Source organism: Bufo bufo, chromosome 3, assembly GCF_905171765.1.
Source record: "Bufo bufo chromosome 3, aBufBuf1.1, whole genome shotgun sequence".
NCBI lineage: Eukaryota > Metazoa > Chordata > Amphibia > Anura > Bufonidae > Bufo > Bufo bufo.
In genome coordinates this window covers 132,398,558-132,414,567 of record NC_053391.1, presented here as the reverse complement: position 1 = coordinate 132,414,567, position 16,010 = coordinate 132,398,558, and the positions used below count along the sequence as shown (strand labels likewise).

Genomic DNA, 16,010 nt, shown 5'->3' with positions numbered 1-16,010 from the left:
AGAGCCCCTGTGACGGAACTCTATGCCGGAAAAGAAAAACGCAAGTGTGAAAGTACCCTAAGCCGGAAATTGTCAGGGCGAGGCTACATTTTTCAGCCCTGTCAATCTTGTGTCAGGTGGGCGCTTTATTCACCTGCTGGTGCAGCCCCTACCGGTGATTAGAATCGATTTGCTCATCTCTAATGTGCAGTATTAGGGCTCTTTCACACTTGTGTTCTTGTCTTCCGGCATAGAGTTCCGTCGTCGGGGCTCTATGCCGGAAGAATCCTGATCAGTTTTATCCTAATGCATTCTGAATGGAGAGAAATCCGTTCAGGATGCATCAGGATGTCTTCAGTTCCGGACCGGAACGTTTTTTGGCCGGAGAAAATACCGCACCATGCTGCGCTTTTTGCTCCGGCCAAAAATCCTGAAGACTTGCCGCAAGGCCGGATCCGGAATTAATGCCCATTGAAAGGCATTAATCCGGATCCGGCCTTAAGCTAAACGTCGTTTCGGCGCATTGCCCGATCCGACGTTTAGCTTTTTCTGAATGGTTACCATGGCTGCCAAGACGCTAAAGTCCTGGCAGCCATGGTAAAGTGTAGTGGGGAGTGGGGGAGCAGTATACTTACCGTCCGTGCGGCTCCCCGGGCGCTCCAGAGTGACGTCAGGGCGCCCCACGCTCATGGATGACGTGATCGCATGGACACGTCATCCATGCTCATGGGGCGCTCTGACGTCATTCTGGAGCGCCCCGGGAGCCGCACGGACTGTAAGTATACTGCTCCCCCGCTCCCCGCTACTACTATGGCAACCAGGACTTTAATAGCGTCCTGGCTGCCATAGTAACACTGAACGCATTTTGAAGACGGATCCGTCTTCAAATGCTTTCAGTTCACTTGCGTTTTTCTGGATCCGGCGTGTAATTCCGACAAATGGAGTACACGCCGGATCCAGACAACGCAAGTGTGAAAGGGCCCTTACATGAGTATAACGCCAATAAAGAGCCCAGATTGCAGTTTTATTTTGCTAGGGAAAATAACACAGTGAATAGACTTTCATTCTAGCAACCATGCGTGAAAATCGCACCGCATCCGCACTTGCTTGCGATTTTCACGCAGCCCCATTAACTTCTATGGGGCCTGCGTTGCGTGAAAAACGCACAACATAGAGCATGCTGTGATTTTCACGCAACGCACAAGTGATGCGTGAAAATCACCGCTCATGTGCACAGCCCCACAGAAGTGAATGGGTCCGGATTCAGTGCGGGTGCAATGCGTTTCCCTCACGCATAGCACCCGCGCAGAAATCTCGCCCATGTGAAAGGGGCCTAAGGGTGAATAGGACAAGGGTTACAGCCCCTAAGGGGGCTAATAGTAAGTAAAAAAAAACAAAAAAAACAAAACACTAAGGCTACTTTCACACTTGCGGCAGTGTGATCCGGCAAGCAGTTCCGTCGTCGGAACTGCCTTCCGGATCCGCCGATCTGGATGTGACTGAAAGCATTTGTGAGACGCATCCGGATGCGGATCCATCTCACAAATGCATTGCAAGAACGAATCCATCTCTCCGCTTGTCATGCGGACAGACAGATCCGTCTTGTATCTTTTTTCACATTTTTACCGGTTTGCGCATGCGCAGACCGGAAAGACGGATCCGGAATTTCGGTATTTTGAATGCCGGATCTGGCACTAATACATTCCTATGGGGAAAAATGCCGGAACCGGCATTCAGGCAAGTCTTCAGTTTTTTTCGTCGGAGATAAAACCGTAGCATGCTACGGTTTTATCTTTTGCCTGATCAGTCAAAACGACTCAAGTGAAGACATCCTGATGCATCCTGAACGGATTACTCTCCATTCAGAATGCATGGGGATATGCCTGATCAGTTCTTTTCCGGTATAGAGCCCTTGTGACGGATCTCTATGCCGGAAATGAAAAACGCTCGTGTGAAAGTACCCTAAAATATTAAGTTTAAATCCCCCCTTTCCCAATTTTACATATAAAATATATAAACAATAAATAAATAAACATATTAAATAGCGCTGTGTCCTAAAAGTCCAAACTATTAAATTATTAAAAAATATCTCCTATGCGGTGTTAGCGCCGTAACAGAAATAAATAAAAACCATGCGATTCGCCATTTTTTAGTCACCTTGTCACCCCCAAAAAATAGGATAGGACTGTTCTATTATGGGCTGAACGTTTCATAAAATGCAAAATGCACGCGGCTTTTTTTGGTGTTTTTTTTTTATTTTTTTGCGTGGTTCTGAGTATCGCAATACTTTTTTATGGTGACGAAAGCGAATCAAAATTTTGGTATCGAAACAACCCTACGCCGATCTGATCAGCGTAGCGTTGTCACGATACCAAAATTTTGATTCGGTTTCGATTTGGCGACTTCAAATTTTATTTGGCTCTTAAATTTTTCAGTTCAGGAGCCAATGGCTACTAGGTATTTTTTTTAGTCTGGAGCACTCCTCTAAAGGCATTCCATCATGCATTCCGTCATAGAATTGCGTTATGGTCCGTGGTAACGGAATCCATAACATAATTCACCTTTTACCAGTAAACCAAGCGTGAACAAATTTCAAAATATTAAATTCGCTCATCTCTAGTCATGATGTTTTAGATGTCATAATGTATTATGATGATTATGATATGACACATCATTATGACACGATTATCTCTTGTGATGCCCTAATCCGGCCTTATAATTTCTCTTTAGTGTCTTATGTCATAATTGTTTTATGATGTCTTATTGTTTTGTGATGTAATACAGTATTTCCCCATGTTTAAGATCTACACTGGTTTTGGCTTACAGTGATGCAAAATGTTGACCAAAATTGCAATGTATGAATAAGGCCTCATGCACACGACCGTTGTTTTATTCCGTGTCCGTTGTTCCGTTTTTCGTGATTTTCTACGGACCCATTGACTTTCAATGGGTCCGTTGAAAACTCGGCTAATGCACCGTTTGTCATCCGCGTCCGTGATCCGTGGTTCCAGTCCGTCCAAAAAATATAACCTATGCTATTTTTTTCACGGAAAACAGTTTGCGGACCCATTCAAGTCAATGGGACCGTGAAAAAACGCGGAGGCACACAAGATTGTCGTCCGTGTCCGTTTTTTTCCTATCATTTGCATGGCAAACTTGACTTAGACTTTTTTTTACTTTCCTTCATGTCTGGTGATCCTCCAAAAATAAAGGAAGACACACGAAAACAAAAAACGGAAACGGATCACGGAACAACGGAACCCCATTTTGCGGAACGGAAGACAACAACGGTCGTGTGCATGAGGCCTAAGGTCTTCTTTGCTGTAGTCAGTGTTTGGCAGTGACACCATACTGATCTTCTTAGTTCAGCAAGGCCACCATCTTGCAGAAGACAGCTGATTACATCTATAAACTGCAGCAGGAGAGGGCCCAGCTACAGGAAGAATCCCAGCGCCTGCGATGCCAAGTACAAGAGCTCAGTGACACCATCAGGTAAGCGAAATGGGATCATTCATGTGGCACTGAATTAGTAACATAAACAAGAGGGAATCTACTTCATTTGTAATATGTTATATACTATTTCATTTCTAATATGTGGGAGCTGTGAGCATGAGGAAGTGCCATATGTGACATCACATATGTCACAAGTAGGTAATGCCACTAGTATGGCATCAAAGTGGGTCCTGATATAGAACTGCACCACAACCCAGGATTTTAAAATTACCACAGAGAAGCCATTATCACTAAAATAGCGGCTGAATTTTTTTCCATTCTGAATTTTTTATTGAATAAATAAATTGTCTAATAGAGAACGTATTCACATTTTTGATCTGTGTACAGGCAGTTTTTAAGGTTTGCACATTATCAGCATTTATTTTGGCTGATTACTTTTGCAGTAACATCTGGTGGGGCATAAAAATGACCTGAAACCAGGTCAAGTGTATTGGACTCAGTAGATTTAGTGGCCAAACCATAAAACTCAGTGGCATACCTCAAAAAGAAGCAGACCATAAAGCTTCTATGGAGCCCATGTGGAAGGGGGGCCTACCGGGAACCAAAGGCCCCACTCCCTTATTACATTTAATACAGGCTCCATTCCATCTCCAGTCTAGAATTTCTATCATCAATGGAGAAAGCTAAAGGACCCGTGATGATGTCATCACAGGTCCTGTACATCTAGTAAAGGAACTGCTCAGAGAATGGTGTAGTTCCCAGGTTAGAAAGGTGCATTTTCCAGGACCTGAGATGGCATCATCACAGGTCCTTCAACCCCCAACAGCATGTAGAAGAACTGCACAATGAGCTCTCCATTGAGACTAGAATGGAGTGGTAAGAGGAGGTCCTCCCATTTTCTCTTCATTTGCCCCCCCCCCCATTCCCTGTTTTTACTAATTTCTCACTCACGTATAATACTACAAACAGTTACAAGCACCATTATCTCATGTACCTCACACAGTGACCATTATATATAACTGACCACATTGATGTGTACACACTGCATCTATTATACCTCGTACCTCACATATCAGTAAACAGATGTGTGTGTGTGTGTGTGTGTGTGTGTATATATATATATATATATATATATATATATGAGGTAGAAGGCATAATAGATGCAGTATGTACAGATATATAGTATATACAGCAGTGTACTGATATGTGAGGTGCGAGGTATAATAGATGCAGTATGTACAGATATATAGTATTTACAGCAGTGTACTGATATGTGAAGTACGAGGTATAATAGATGCAGTTTGTACAGATATATAGTATATGCAGCAGTGTACTGATATGTGAGGTAAAAGGTGTAATTTATACCTTGTACCTCACATATCAGTACACTGATGTATATACTATATATCGTAACACACTGCATCTATTATACCTCACATATCAGTACACTGCTGTATATACTATGGGGGTCATTTATTATCAGATATACGCCAGTTTTCTGGCATAAATCTGTTGCAGATTGCAGCGCAAATAACCTGTCTGCGACTTTTCCCCACTCACTCCAGGTCTTAAAAAGGGGACGGGGAAGAGGACGGGCCAGCAGGTAGAAAATTGTCTAAATTTAAGCCAGCAAGGAAGCTGGCTTACATTTAGATCATTGGTGGATGCGCCAAAGTTATGATGAGGCCAAGGGCCTCTACATAACTTCGATGTATCCAGCTCAGGGATTATTAAGACCGGCGTCTAAAATACTGATCATAATAAATGACCCCCTATATATCTATACACACTGAATCTATTATACCTTGTACCTCACATATCAGTAGACTACTGTATATATTATAGATCTGTACACACTGCCTTTATTATACCTCTTACATATAAGAACACTGCTGTATATACTACATATCTGTAGCCACTGCATCTATTATATTTTGTACCTCACATATCAGTAAACTAATGGATATACTATATATCGTAACACACTGCATTTATTATACTTGTTACTATCTGACCGCTGGCAACGTGTGACTTGTGACGTCACAACTCCTTTTACCCACTCCATTCTACCTTCTACCATAAGGCTCTCGCCCTCCAACTCCAGCCTCACTACGCCTGTCCTGCAATTCCCAAACAGAGGTGAGACATTTAAATGGGGACAGTGCTGCTGCTAGTGGGGGACGGGTTGTCAGAGGACAATAATGCTGAGTATTTTGTACTTCAAGGTGGTATTTAGTTGGGGAGGTAATTTGGCAAAGCACGCTGGTATCAGATGCTGCTTAGAGGTATTTTGAGCTTCATTATGGTATGTGATGCTGTTGGGGAGGGTAATGTATGTCCCTGACCATTTGATTATGCATGTTTTGTATTCCACTTTTATTTCTTTGTATTGATGGTTTACATAGGGGCATGATAGAGTAAAGTAAAACTCACCTCCGCAAAGTGCATTGCGCACCATTATTTTTATGGAATATCATATGTGGTTGGTGGGGTTTGTGTGCCAGGGCTGTTTTATAATCCCAGTCCGGCCTTAATGACACACAATATAACACGCACATAGTGGGAGGGGCTATAAACGGGGTATGGTGGCTCAATTTTGATTCTTGCTATGGGACCCAGTGATTTCTATGTACACACATAGTATATGCTTACTATATAATGATGCAAAAAGATAAGATAGTATGTATCTTCTCTTATTATAGTGTGTGCCAGCAGCAGCTTCCAGCCTCTGGGGTGCCTTTAACACATCAACGCTTCCAGCACATGCGTCAGATGTTTCAGAATTATGTCCAGAGCAGAACTCTACAGAACTGGAAATTTTGGCTAGTATCCTTATACGTTGGCTTCCTGGTATAAGCTACTGAAACTATTACTAAATGAAACCATTTACTCTACAAATGTTTCTGTTCTTCTGCTGACAGTACGCTGCAGGCCAGAGCAACAAGTCTACATATATTTACAGGTCAAACCTATATTTGCAGTCATTCTGGGTCCATAGAGCAATACATGGAATCACATTTCGCTATAGATAAAGGGGTTGTTCCATTTGGATATTTATGGCATATCGATAGGATATGCCATAAACGTCCGATAGGTGTGATTCCCAACTATGGGATCCATTCCTATCTCAAGAATTGGGCCCTGTCGTAAATGGAGTGTAAGCTGCAATGAGTAGCGTCCTCTTCATTCACTACTATGATACTTCTGAAGATAGCCTAGCATGGTCACTCCCCCATAATTTCTGTGTGACTTCCAAAAATATAAATTTTCAGAAGTGCTATAGCAGTGAATAGAAAAAGGCCGAGCATGAGGGTCTTGATCTCCATTCACAGTGGGATCCTATTCTGGAGATAAGAGTGGGTCCCTGAGGTGGGGCCCACAACCATCAGACTTTTATGGCGTGTCCTATCGATATGTCTTAAATATCAAGATGGGATGGACAGTAGAATGGGGAAGAAACACAATTCTAACGTTGTTTTTAAGTTATAGGGGTTGGCGGGCATAACATCAAATTTGGTCAGCAAGTGTGCCCCCCCCCCCCCCCCCAAAAAAAAAACCTATTCTATTACCGCGGCTCCCGTCCCTACTGTTTCAGGTGCCCGGCGAACCGGAAGTAATAAGGCCCTGTGATTGATGTTGCCAATAACTGCCCTCAGTAGTCACATGTGCAACAGTGGTCATGGGGTTTCAGCTCAAAACAGCCAGGACTAGAACCATGGCGCTGGAACAGTGGGACTGTCAACAAGTGAGTGATTTTTTTTTTTTTTCCCGTTTCATTTTGACATTAGGCTGCAACCCCTTTGCCGCTTTTAATGTAAATCATATTAGGGTACTTTCACACTAGCATTATTATTTTCCGGTATTGAGTTCCGTCCTAGGGGCTCAATACCGGAAAAAAACTGATCAGTTTTATCTTAATGCATTCTGAATGCAGAGCAATCCATTCAGTATGCATCAGGATGTCTTCAGTTCAGTCACTCTTACGGTATTTGGCCGGAGAAAATACCGCATGCCGTCTAAAATTCCGGAACACTTGCCGGAATGCCGGATCCGGCATTATTTTCCATTGAAATGCATTAATGCCGGATCCGGCACCAAGTGTTCTGGAAAAACAGATCCGGTTTCCCGGTCTGCGCATGTGCTGATCTTTAAAATGTGAAAAAATAAATACCAGATCCGGTATTGCAATGCATTTGTGAGACTAATCCGCATCCGGATCCGTCTACAAATGCTATCCGTTTGCATACGGATTTCCGGATCCGGCAGGCAGTTCCGGCGATGGAACTACCTGCCGGAATACAACAACGCAAGTGTGAAAGTACCCTAAGGCTGGGTTCACACTTGAGCGTTTTACAGCGCGTTCAAACGCGCTGTAAAACGCACAACACATGAAAACCAATGCTTCCCTATGGCCCTGGTTCTCACTTGAGCGTTTTACAGCGCGTTTGAACGCGCTGAAAAACGCCCTACACTCTAACAAGTTCTTGAGCTTCTTTGGGGCGTTTTGACGCGCGTTTGTGGCCATAGGACACTGCAGTCAATCACACAAACGCGCGTTTACTATTGCAAAAAACGCGCATAAAAACGCGCGACAAAAACGCGCTTAAAATGCGCTCAAGTGTGAACCCAGCCTAAAGCCTTTTTAACCACCTCAGCCCCTATAGCTTAAACACCCTGAAAGACCAGGCCACTTTTTACACTTCTGACCTACACTACTTTCACCGTTTATTGCTCGGTCATGCAACTTACCACCCAAATGAATTTTACCTCCTTTTCTTCTCACTAATAGAGCTTTCATTTGGTGGTATTTCATTGCTGCTGACATTTTAACTTTTTTTGGTATTAATCGAAATTTAACGATTTTTTTGCAAAAAAATGACATTTTTCACTTTCAGTTGTAAAATTTTGCAAAAAAAAACGAGATCCATATATAAATTTTGCTCTAAATTTATTGTTCTACATGTCTTTGATAAAAAAAAAATGTTTGGGTAAAAAAAAATGGTTTGGGTAAAAGTTATAGCGTTTACAAACTATGGTACAAAAATGTAAATTTCCGCTTTTTGAAGCAGCTCTGACTTTCTGAGCACCTATCATGTTTCCTGAGGATCTACAATGGCCAGACAGTACAAACACCCCACAAATGACCCTATTTTGGAAAGTAGACACCCTAAGGTATTCGCTGATGGGCATAGTGAGTTCATATAACTTTTTATTTTTTGTCACAAGTTAGCGGAAAATGATGCTTTTTTATTTTTTTTCTTACAAAGTCTCATATTCCACTAACTTGTGACAAAAAATAAAAACTTCCATGAACTCACTATGCCCATCAGCGAATACCTTGGGGTGTCTTCTTTCCAAAATGGGGTCACTTGTGGGGTAGTTATACTGCCCTGGCATTCTAGGGGCCCAAATGTGTGGTAAGGAGTTTGAAATCAAATTCTGTAACAAAATGGCTGGTGAAATCCGAAAGGTGCTCTTTGGAATGTGGGCCCCTTTGCCCACCTAGGCTGCAAAAAAGTGTCACACATGTGGTATCTCCGTATTCAGGAGAAGTTGGGGAATGTGTTTTGGGGTGTCATTTTACATATACCCATGCTGGGTGAGAGAAATATCTTGGCAAAAGACAACTTTGTATAAAAAAAATGGGAATAGTTGTCTTTTGCCAAGATATTTCTCTAACCCAGCATGGGTATATGTAAAATGACACCCCAAAACACATTCCCCAACTTCTCCTGAATACGGAGATACCACATGTGTGGCACTTTTTTGCAGCCTAGGTGGGCAAAGGGGCCCACATTCCAAAGAGCACCTTTCGGATTTTTTACAGAATTTGATTTCAAACTCCTTACCACACATTTGGGTCCCTAGAATGCCAGGGCAGTATAACTACCCCACAAGTGACCCCATTTTGGAAAGAAGACACCCCAAGGTATTCGCTGATGGGCATAGTGAGTTCATGGAAGTTTTTATTTTTTGTCACAAGTTAGTGGAATATGAGACTTTGTAAGAAAAAAAATAAAAAATCATAATTTTCCACTAACTTGTGACAAAAAATAAAAAATTCTAGGAACTCGCCATGCCCCTCACGGAATACCTTGGGGTGTCTTCTTTCCAAAATGGGGTCACTTGTGGGGTAGTTATACTGCCCTGGCATTTTCCAGTGGCCCTAATGTGTGGTAAGTAGGTAAAAGACCTGTGAAATCCTAAAGGTGCTCTTTGGAATGTGGGCCCCTTTGCCCACCTAGGCTGCAAAAAAGTGTCACACATGTGGTATCTCCGTATTCAGGAGAAGTTGGGGAATGTGTTTTCCCATTTTGTTATACAAAGTTGGCATTTGACCAAGATATTTCTCTCACCCAGCATGGGTATATGTAAAATGACACCCCAAAACACATTCCCCAACTTCTCCTGAGTACGGCGATACCAGATGTGTGACACTTTTTTGCAGCCTAGATGCGCAAAGGTGCCCAAATTCCTTTTAGGAGGGCATTTTTAGACATTTGGATACCAGACTTCTTCTCACGCTTTGGGGCCCCTAGAATGCCAGGGCAGTATAAATACCCCACATGTGACCCCATTTTGGAAAGAAGACACCCCAAGGTATTCAATGAGGGTCATGGCGAGTTCATAGAAATATTTTTTTTTTGGCACAAGTTAGCGGAAATTGATATTTTTTTTTTCTCACAAAGTCTCCATTTCCGCTAACTTGGGACAAAAATTTCAATCTTTCATGGACTCAATATGCCCCTCACGGAATACCTTGGGGTGTCTTCTTTCCGAAATGGGGTCACATGTGGGGTATTTATACTGCCCTGGCATTCTAGGGGCCCTAAAGCGTGAGAAGAAGTCTGGAATATAAATGTCTAAAAAATTTTACGCATTTGGATTCCGTGAGGGGTATGGTGAGTTCATGTGAGATTTTATTTTTTGACACAAGTTAGTGGAATATGAGACTTTGTAAGAAAAAAAATAATAATTTCCGCTAACTTGGGCCAAAAAAAATGTCTGAATGGAGCCTTACAGGGGGGTGATCAATGACAGGGGGGTGATCAATGACAGGGGGGTGATCAGGGAGTCTATATGGGGTGATCACCCCCCTGTCATTGATCACCCCCCTATAAGGCTCCATTCAGATGTCCGTATGTGTTTTGCGGATCCGATCCATGTATCAGTGGATCCGTAAAAATCATACGGACATCTGAATGCAGCCTGACAGGGGGGTGATCAATGACAGGGGGGTGATCAATGACAAGGGGGTGATCAATGACAGGGGGGTGATCAATGACAGGGGGGTGATCAGGGAGTCTATATGGGGTGATCACCCCCCTGTAAGGCTCCATTCAGATGTCCGTATGTGTTTTGCGGATCCGATCCATGTATCAGCGGATCCGTAAAAATCATACGGACATCTGAATGCAGCCTTACAGGGGGGTGATCAATGACAGGGGGGTGATCAGGGAGTCTATATGGGGTGATCACCTCCGTCATTGATCACTCCCCTGTAAGGCTCCATTCAGACGTCCGTATGTGTTTTGCGGATCCGATCCATCTATCAGTGGATCCGTAAAATTCATACGGACGTCTGAATGCAGCCTTACAGGGGGGTGATCAATGACAGGGGGGTGATCAATGACAGGGGGGTGATCAGGGAGTCTATATGGGGTGATCACCTCCGTCATTGATCACTCCCCTGTAAGGCTCCATTCAGACGTCCGTAAGTGTTTTGCGGATCCGATCCATCTATCAGTGGATCCGTAAAATTCATACGGACCTCTGAATGGAGCTTTACAGGGGGGTTATCAATGACAGGGGGGTGATCAGGCAGTCTATATGGGGTGATCTGGGGTGATCAGGGGTGAATAAGGAGTTAATAAGTGACGGGGGGGGGGGGGGTGTAGTGTAGTGTAGTGGTGGTTGGTGCTACTTTACTGAGCTACCTGTGTCCTCTGGTGGTCGATCCAAACAAAGGGGACCACCAGAGGACCAGGTAGCAGGTATATTATACGCTGTTATCATAACAGCGTCTAATATACCTGTTAGGGGTTAAAAAAAAATCACATCTCCAGCCTGCCAGCGAACGATCGCCGCTGGCAGGCTGGAGATCAACTCTCTTACCTTCCGTTCCTGTGAGCGCGCGCGCCTGTGTGCGCGCGTTCACAGGAAATCTCGCGTCTCGCGAGATGACGCACGGATGCGTCCAGGAGGAATGAATCAACCACCTTCCGGACGCATCCGTGCGTTAGGCGGTCGGGAGGTGGTTAAAATGTTAAGTTGAAGGCAACATCAGTGTATATACTGGAAGCACTCCCTGAACTTAGAACCCAATCACAGTGTGTAGGTAGATTGTGATAAACTTTGGAAGCTTAAAGGGGTATTCCCATCTCAGACAATGGAGGCATATCGCTAGGATATGCCCCCATTGTCCGATAGGTGCGGGTCCCACCGCTGGGACCCGCACATACAACGAGAACGAAGCGGGGAGCACTGTGGATGGAGGACCCCGGATTTCCCAGGGTCCGTCCACCACCAAGCACTGCTCCCGTGCGGCCCATGCTCCCATTTATTTCTATGGTGCAGACGGCAATAGCCGAGCCAGCGCTCCGCTCTTTTCGGCGGCCCCATAGAAATGGAGGGCGGCTGCGCATGCGCCCTCCGTTCATTTCCCGGCTCCGTTCTCATTGTGGGTGCAAGTCCCAGCGGTGGGACCCGCACCTATCAGACAATAGGGGCATATCCTAGCGATATGCCCCCATTGTCTGAGATAGGAAAACCCCTTTAAAGGGGTTTTCTGAGACTCTAATACTAATGATCTATGGATAGGTCATCAGTATCTGATTGGTGGGGGCCATCCCCTCGGGTATAGCTTTTCCTAGGCCAGTAGTACTGCAGGTTCATAGGTCATATGGCACAGCTCAACCCCATAGAGAATTGGTCATCAGTATTAACTTCTAAGAAACCCTTTTAAGGCTACTTTCACACTTGCGTTAGGAGCTGATCCGTCTGGTGTCTGTACAGACGGATCCGCTCCTATAATGCAAACGCTTGCATCCGTTCCGTCTGCATAACTGTTTATTTCAGATCTGATTTTTCACTTCGGGAAAACTCCGATCCGACAGTATATTCTAAACACAGAAGCGTTCCCATGGTGATGGGGACGCTTCAAGTTAGAATATACTAAAATAACTTTGTACATGACTGCCCCCTGCTGCCTGGCAGCACCCGATCTCTTAAGGGGGCTGTGATCCGCACAATTATTGTGCGAATCATAGCCCCCTGTAAGAGATCAGGTGCTGCCAGGCAGGAGGGGGCAGACCCCCTCCCTCCCCTGTATTAAATGTGACCAGTGCGGCCCCCCTCCCTCCCTCCCCAGTATTAAATGTGACCAGTGCGGCCCCCCTCCCTCTATATTCATTGGTGGCCAGTGCGGCCCCCCCTCCCCCCCAGTATTAATTGTAACCAGTGCGGCCCCCCTCCCTCTATATTCATTGGTGACCAGTGCGGATTCCCAGTATTAAATTTGACCAGTGCGGCCCCCCTCCCTCTATATTCATTGGTGGCCAGTGCGATTTCTCAGTATTGTGACCAGTGCGGCCTCCCCTCTCCCCCCCCTAATTAAAATCACCCCCCCCCATCATTGGTGGCAGCGGAGAGTTCCGATCGGAGTCCCAGTTTAATAGCTGGGGCTCCGATCGGTTACCATGGCAGCCAATGCCATGGTTACTTAGCAATAAATAGAAGCATTATACTTACCTGCGAGCTGCGATGTCTGTGACCGGCCGGGAGCTCCTCCTACTGGTAAGTGACAGGTCTGTGCTATAGGCAATGCGCCGCACAGACCTTTCACTTACCAGTAGGAGGAGCTCCCGGCCGGTTACAGGCATCGCAGCTCGCAGGTAAGTATAATGCTTCTATTTATTGCTAAGTAACCATGGCAACCAAGACTGCAATAGCGTCTTTGCTGCCATGGTAACCGATCGGAGCCCCAGCGATTTAAACTGGGACTCCGATCGGTACTCTCCGCTGCCACCAATGATGGGGGGGTGATTTTAATTAGGGGGGGAGAGGGGAAGCCGCACTGGTCACATTTAATACTGGGGAGGGAGGGGGCCGCACTGGCCACCAATGAATATAGAGGGAGAGGGGCCGCACTGGTCACATTTAATACTGGGGAGGGAGGGGGAGCCGCACTGGCCACCAATAAATATAGAGGGAGGGGGGCCGCACTGGTCACATTTAATACTGGCGAGGGAGGGGGGGGCCGCACTGGCCACCAATGAGTTAAATACAGGAGGGGGGGTGTCTGCCCCCTGCTGCCTGGCAGCACCTGCCAGGCAGCAGGGGGCAGTCATGTACAGAGTTCTCAGTATATTCTAACTTGAAGCGTCCCCATCACCATGGGAACGCCTCTGTGTTAGAATATACTGTCGGATCTGAGTTTCACGATGTAACTCAAATCCGATGGTATATTCTAACATAGAGGCGTTTCCATGATGATGGGGACGCTTCAAGTTAAAATATACCATTGGATTGGAGAAAACTCCGATCTGATGGTATATTAATAGGGACTCCTGACTTTACATTGAAAGTCAATGGGGGACGGATCCGTTTGAAATTGAACCATATTGTGTCAACGTCAAACGGACTGCATTGTAAGTCTGGACGAATCCGTTTGGCTCCGCACAGCCAGGCGGACACGAAAACGCTGCAAGCTGCGTTCGGGTGTCCGCCAGCGGAGCGGAGGCCAAACGGTGCCAAACTGATGCATTCTGAGCGGATCCGCATCCACTCAGAATGCATTGGGGCAGTACGGATCCATTCGGGGCCGCTTGTGAGAGCCTTCAAATGGAACCCCGAACGCAAGTGTGAAAGTAGCCTAAGCTTAGAAGTGCTGAAATGAGAAAAAAAATAATTAGTTTCTTTCCTTAACTGGTCATAGTTTACCATCCTTTTCCGTCCACTGTTTGAATCATTCAACCGTATGGTTTCTACAGCAAGTATGGCAGATTTAAGAGAGACATCGCTGGAGTGGCTGGACCAACACTGCTCGCTGCCTGCACTGAGACCTGGTGAGTGTGGAAACCGCAATTCTGGATTTGTAGTGTTCATGCTGTATTAAATACATAGTCTAGGGGTCCATGCACACCTCTTCGTTGCAAGCCTTTCAAGATGTAGCAGCCATTGGTTTTACCATTCTGTATGCCCTACACCAATGGACACCTAGACTGTTCTAGCAAGAGTCTCACTTTAGACCCGCCTACAACATGGGACCTCTTAGGTTTTTTCCAGGGCCACTTTAAACTCCCGGTCCGCCCCAGCTAGAGAGTCTTTCACCAGCAAATTTACTGTTAAACCAGGCACAGTGATTAATGGACAGGGCCAGGTTCCTGCATAGTCTTCTTGCTTGGCCCTGCCAATCAAGAAGGAGAGAGAGGGGTTGGTAACAAACTGCTTTTAAAGATATGATTGAGTCATTTAGCTCTTACCCTATTGTTAGCTGCCAGTAAAATGGTTTAAATCCTAGTACCAGTCCATACTGTGACGTGCCTGAAGCCACTAGGACACCACAGTATCTGGAGCTGCTACCAGTGCTGGAGCCACATCCATGGGATCCCAGAAACAATTGTGCTTTTAGATTAGAAAAAGAACTGGTAGGAATTAAAGCTCCTGGAGAAAAATACTTGGAGCAAATGCAAATTATTTTTGCCCACTAACGTTTTTTTTACTTGTAGGAAATAATCTGCATTTCTCGTTTTCTAGCGGTGCTGAGTTCATTATGTCAGCTCAGCACCTCAACATCAATTCTTACCGACCCATCCCTGATGCCGGAGCAGGCACTGCAAGCCGTAACACAAGGAGAGAATGAAGATAGCTTCTTCTAAATCGGCATGGTATCTTCACCAAAGACTGCGGACTGTATGAGAAGCTGGCTTATATAAGGTTTACTAATAACATATACATTTGGAAAAGACCAGCATTTCTTACAGAAGACTTTATTATACAGAACTGATTACTAACAAAGTGTTCCTCCCCATGTCTTGATTCCTACCTGTGGATTATATGGCCTTTCATGGTGCTGGTTATTTGTTTCACTGATCTGGTGCCCAGTTTTGTGGACAGGCACAGTAAAACAAATGTCCAGTACTGTACACGTAAGCTCAGATGTATGTAGTGGTCTCTGTGTGTGGAGATCTATCAGTGGCAGGATGGAGCAGTTATGCTATCATGAAGCAGGACTACTGAGCAATCTCAAACTCACAACCATTTTTTTTTTTTTTAAAGGAGTTATCCTATGATTAACGTAAAAAAAACAGACATCATTTGGTGCATGACAATCTCTAACAAAGCTAGAACCAGCCCTGTACCTCATATGGATCCAAAGATCTCCCCATTCATTGCTCTGCTAGATTTTTGTCAAGGTGACAGCCCACGGGGCGTGTCCTTTTTGTTGCAGCTCTCTCCCTATCACAGCTCAGGGGCATTCTGCTGCAGCTTTCTCCATGTAACCGTCTCAGCTTCTAACAGTAGATCCAGCTGGCAGTTAAAGGATAGAACTGAGGGTGGATTCACATCATGTATTT

General features: G+C 45.0%; 1 protein-coding gene across 3 annotated transcripts in view; it reads left to right on the top strand.

The window, feature by feature from the left end:
- Nucleotides 1–15,740, top strand: part of MLXIPL (MLX interacting protein like) — a 169,143-nt gene extending 153,403 nt beyond the window's left edge. For 2 of the 3 annotated variants that reach the window (XM_040423600.1, XM_040423601.1), the window contains exons 14-17: nt 3,344–3,471; nt 6,135–6,258; nt 14,369–14,498; nt 15,190–15,740. In XM_040423600.1, coding sequence (XP_040279534.1) covers nt 3,344–3,471; nt 6,135–6,258; nt 14,369–14,498; nt 15,190–15,311 — 504 coding nt within the window. In that variant the 3' untranslated portion in view covers nt 15,312–15,740. Of the gene's footprint in view, nt 1–3,343; nt 3,472–6,134; nt 6,259–14,368; nt 14,499–15,189 lie in introns of those variants that run through there. The other variant, XR_005777468.1, reaches the window with a different exon arrangement.
- Nucleotides 15,741–16,010: the final 270 nt, after the last annotated feature.